This window comes from Hakea prostrata, chromosome 1 (genome assembly GCF_041222555.1).
Source record: "Hakea prostrata isolate BN-2017 chromosome 1, UWA_Hpros_2, whole genome shotgun sequence".
In the NCBI taxonomy this organism is placed as follows: Eukaryota; Viridiplantae; Streptophyta; class Magnoliopsida; order Proteales; family Proteaceae; genus Hakea; species Hakea prostrata.
In genome coordinates this window covers 30,416,062-30,421,552 of record NC_142600.1, presented here as the reverse complement: position 1 = coordinate 30,421,552, position 5,491 = coordinate 30,416,062, and the positions used below count along the sequence as shown (strand labels likewise).

Below are 5,491 nucleotides of genomic sequence, written 5' to 3'. Positions count from 1 at the left end.
GTGGATAAAGTTCGACGCGAAGAAGGAGAAAAAAGAGCTCAAGCTGAAAGTACGAAGAACGTCAACAAGCAAATTGACGAATTAAAGGAAGAGCTAAAGAAAATGAAGATTCGAGTAAAAATACTCAGACTCGGTTCTCAAAAGAAAACCTTTTGTTAAAGCTATTGTTGAGGCAGAGATGCCTAAGAGCTTCAAATGTCCAACCTTCACCATGTTCGATGGAACAACATGTCCCCGCACCACATTATGCATTACAAATCGTAATGTCTTCTTATGAGCACATGAAGTTGCTATGTGCAAAATCTTTCCAAGCATCCTTAACTGGATCAGCATCTGAATGGTTCCTGGGGCTCCAAAACGATTTGATCGAGGATTTCGACCACTTGGGACGAATATTCTTGTCACGTTTTCAAAGCGGGATCAATGCTAAAAGAAGAGAAGATACATTGTTCTCCATTAAGCAAGGTCGAACTGAATCGGTCAGAAGTTATCTTCGAAGATTCAGCAATTCGACCATTCAAATTGAGAACCTAGATGAGAAGATAGCCTTTCATGCTCTATATCAAGGGCTCATTCATGAAGGACTGCTCGAGCGCTTACTGCTGAACATGCCCGGAACGTACGCTGAGTTACTTGAGCAATGTAATAGGCAAGCGGAAATCTCAGAAAATTTAGAGTCGAGGAAGAAAGAGTCGACCAACAACGATCGACCTGATACCAGTGGTCGTCGTTTCTCATCACCGAGCAGGTTTCCACCGAGAGGAAGACGACCAGAAGCGACGAAGCAGCCAGAGGGAGAATATACTCCTCTCAAATTAAGAAGGTCCGAAATATTGATGCAAATCAAGAGTCAAGGAATACTTCAAAGACCTAGCAAATTATATTCTCGACCAAAGGAGCGTGACGGAAGCCGATATTGCGAATATCACAAAGATCATGGACATCGGACCGATGATTGCAGGCAACTGAAGGATGAAATTGAAAAACTAATATCTCAGGGACAATTAAAGAAGTATGTCCAATCAGACCAAAAACCTTACCAACCACCAGTGGGAAGAAGAAAAAGAGCTAGATCCCCAGTTAAGGAGAGCGATCAGGATCTAAATAGAAATCAATCAGAGAAAGACGAAGGAAGTAACGGACGACCTCCTATTTACTAAGCTCCCAACTAGGAAGGTCCTTACGTTGTAATACAACAAGCAGCCCCCGGGGCTTACAAGTTATGCAATCCAGTTAGCGAAGAAACAATTCCTCGAACATGGCATGCGAGCAACCTCAGGAGATATTATCAGTAGCAAAATAGATAAAAAGAGGGATCTTCTTCCAAATTTGGTTTCTTTCAGAATTTTTGTTATAAGTGTGCTACGTTCAGTTTTTTCAAGTTTTGTTACATTCAACCTTTTCAAATAGAAATGCAAATATTTTCCAGAAGTCCGAAAAAAGCATCAAGGAAACTCCAATTGAACCCCCTTGCTCGGAATCATGAGCATCGGCTGTTCCCAAAATTGAACTCCCTTGCTGTTAAGCTCGGCCAGTTCCCAGATTGAACTCCCTTGCTGTTAAGCTCGGCCAGTTCCCAGATTGAACTCCCTTGCTGTTAAGCTCGGCCAGTTCCCAGATTGAACTCCCTTGCTGGTTAGCTCGGCCAGTTCCCAGATTGAACTCCCTTGCTTATCAGCTCGGCAAGTTCCCAGATTGAACTCCCTTGCTGTTCAGCTCGGCCAGTTCCCAAATTGAACTCCCTTGCTCATCAGCTCGGCTAGTTCCCAAAATTGAACTCCCTTGCTGTTAAGCTCGGTCAGTTCCCAAAGTTGAACTCCCTTGCTCATCAGCTCGGCCAGTTCCCAAAATTGAACTCCCTTGCTCATCAGCTCGGCCACTTCCCAAAATTGAACTCCCTTGCTCATCAGCTCGGCCAGTTCCCAAAATTGAACTCCCTTGCTGTTAAGCTCGGCCAGTTCCCAAATTGAACTCCCTTGCTGTTAAGCTCGGCCAGTTCTCAAAATTGAAATCCCTTGCTTATCAGCTCGGCAGGTTCTCAGATTGAACTCCCTTGCTTATCAGCTCGGCAAGTTCCCAGATTGAATTCCCTTGCTTATCAGCTCAGCCAGTTCCCAGTTGAACTCCCTTGCTTATCAGCTCCGCTGGTTCCCGGTTGAACTCCCTTGCTTATAAGCTCGGCCGTTCCTAGACCGAACTCCCTTGCTCATAAGCTCGTCTGTTCCCAAAATTGAACCCCCGTTGCTCAAAGTATGAGCATGGGCTGTTCCCAAAATTGAATATGTTAGTCGGAAGTTCAAGCATGTTCGGCCATCAAATCTCTAAAATCCGAACAGCATGGAGCTCGGACTTCAGAGATTGGGGGGCTTATGATAAGGGAGAAATAAACTAGCTCGAACCGGTTTGGATAAACTAGGTCGGTTAAACCCAGTCGGACCCGTCGGTTAAACCCGGGTCGGACGCCCTTAAACCCGGTCGAACCAAGTCGGTTAAACCCACTCGGACCGGTCGATTAAACCCGGGGCGAACCGCGGCGTAAACCCGTGTCGGACCAGGTCGGTTAAACCCGGGTCGGACCGGGTCGGTTAAACCCGGCGTCGGTTAAACCCGGGGTCGGACCGGTCGGTTAAACCCGGGTCGAACCAGGTCGGTTAAACCCGGGTCGAACCAGGTCGGATACACCCGGTCGACGGACCAAGTCAAGGTCGGTTATACAAGCGTAAAGGCAGGATAACAAAGTGAATCCTAGTAAATTGAGAACCGAAGACAGTATTCGCCTGGGACTCAATAACTCATATTTGAGTAAGACTCAATCACTAAAGTTCGTATTGCAGTCCAAGTAATGTTTTAGTTCGAGACGAACTCATACGTGAAAAACCTATAAAAAGGTAAGGGAGCACAAAATAAAGGTACGCTGAATAGAACTATCACTATTCGTATCATTATTGTTCATTACTTTCTTGTCTTCCTTAGTCGGATTCCTAACTAGATCGTCGGAGGTGAAAACTCGACCTCCACGGTCGAACTCATTCTTGCAGGTTCAACCGGCTAAAGGGAAGAACAGGATTGTGCGGCAACAGTATGGAATCTATATTGTTTATTAACGTGATTATATAAAAATTATAATGTTGTATTAATTATAGTAACCTACGTGGCGATGCAACACTTTGGATTGCTTTGATAATTGTAGTTTATTATTAATCAATTTCACATGATGATTTTATTTATTGTATATAGTGGTTGTTGCTAGTTTTGAACCACAAATATTGTTGGATGCACTTGAAATTGCAAGATTTGAAACTATAAATGAATACAATCCTGCAGATACACTTGAAGTTGTAAGATTTGAAAATTTTTGCAGATGCACCTAAAGTTGCAAATTTTAAAACTGTAAATTAATAAAATTTTGCACATACACCTGAAGTTGCAATATTTAAAACTGTAAATGAATATAGTTCTGCAGATGCACATGAAGTTGTAACATTTGAAACTGTAAATAAGTACAATTTTGCAGTTTTCAAAATTAGTTCTATATGAAAATTATGTAGAGAAAATATTATTGATGAAGACTTACCAGTAAATTTCAGATTTCAAATATTATTGATGAAGACTTACCAGTAAATATTTTTAATAAATACTCTGAATGATATCATGTTTCTTTGTGGATGAGTAAAATAATGGACTATTAATGAAAAATCATAAGGTTTGTCTTATTAGTTATGCTTCATTCCTGGTGTGAATGCAGCAATTCATGATAAGCCTGAAAAAAGGCAAAACTATAATTATGGTCATGACTGAGGAAGCGGACGAAGCAAAAGATGAAATAATTACTATTACTATGAAGGAAATAAATAAGAAAATGATAAGGATTCTCAGTTTAACTTTTTACAGAGTAAAGATAATATTGGTCATCGATGTGGTATGAAAAGTCATTGGACATGTAATTATCGTACTCCACAATATTTTGTTAAACTTTATCAAGCTTCAATTAAAGGAATAAAAACAATGTGAAGATTAATTTGACTTTCCAAAATAATAAAACTTAAATAAATTTTGCTTATAAAGAGAATGATTTTGATGACCTACAAATACTACACTCTATATGCTATAGATTCTTTTGAAGATAATAATTGAAGATTTGATTGTAATTAAGTGGAGATCAAATAAAAATAAAATTAATATTATGTTAGTTTGTTTATCTTAAATGTAATTTTTCTTTTCCTTATAATTTTATTCATTTTTTTTAATGTTAACTTTCTACATATCTTTTGATACATTTTATTTCATTTTAATAAAAAAATATGAATATTTCTTCATGTGTTATGATGTATATTATACTGAGAGAAATTTCTTTTTATCTTATTTGATAATGCAGAAGCCAATGTTCATACAATAATCGGTAGTACATCATTGATTGAAGGCTTTGGAATAACTAATATATTATTATTTAGAAGATGAAATTAGCTATAAATAATGCATTATGTTATAGTAAGTCTCAAAGAAAATTATTAAGTTACAAAAATATATGCCAAAATGATGGTAAAAGTGAATATTTATGCATTACTACAAAAGTGTTAGATATTTTCTCCCAGTTTGTAAAACATGAATAAACGTATGATTGAAACACATGCTTGGGTAAATCAAAAGAACATTGATTCCGATACTTTATTATTTGACATGACCGGTTGGACCATCTTGGATCAAGTATGATGCGAAAAATTATTGAAAATTCATTTATCATTTATTGAAGAATCAGGAAATTCTTCAATTAAGTGAATTTTCTTGTGTGCTGCTTGTTATCAAAGAAAATTTATTATTAGGTTCTCAAGGAAAATTTATTATTAGATATTCACAAGTTAAAGTTGAAATTGAACATTTTGTGTTTTTGAAACGTATATAGGGTGAAATATATGGATTCATTCACTCATCATGTGGATCATTCAGATAATATATGATTTTAGTTGATGCATCTATAAAATGGTCACATATATGTTCATTATGAACTCACAATTTGACATTTACAAGATAATTTGCTCAAATAATTAGATTATGAGCACAATTTATGGATTATAAGATAAAGACAGTTTGTTTTTGATAATACTGATGAATTTACATCTCAGGCTTTATGATTCTTGTATAACAATTTGGATCACAGTTGAATAGTATGTTGCCCATGTTTATATCCAAAATGGTTTGGCAAAATCATTTATTAAATGTCTCTAATTAATAGCCTAACAATTGTTTATGAGAACAAAGTCCTATGTTGACATGGAGATATGTTATATGCATCGTTATTTGTATGCATCAGATCAACAAGTTGTCATAAATTCTCCCAATTATAATTGGCTTATGGTCAGAAGCCAAATATTTTTCATTTTAAAATTTTTGGATGTGTGGTTTATATTCCACTTACTTCACCACAATGTACAAAGGTGAATCCCCGAAGAAAGTTGGGAATATATGTTGGATATGAATATCCTTATATAATTCA

The 5,491-nt window shown here is 37.2% G+C and overlaps 1 protein-coding gene across 1 annotated transcript; it reads left to right on the top strand.

The window, feature by feature from the left end:
* The first annotated feature begins 263 nt into the window (after positions 1–263).
* Positions 264–1,160, top strand: LOC149028711 (uncharacterized). Its single transcript, XM_089159579.1, has one exon. The coding sequence runs from the start codon at positions 264–266 to the stop codon at positions 1,158–1,160; it is 897 nt and encodes a 298-aa protein (XP_089015705.1).
* Positions 1,161–5,491: the final 4,331 nt, after the last annotated feature.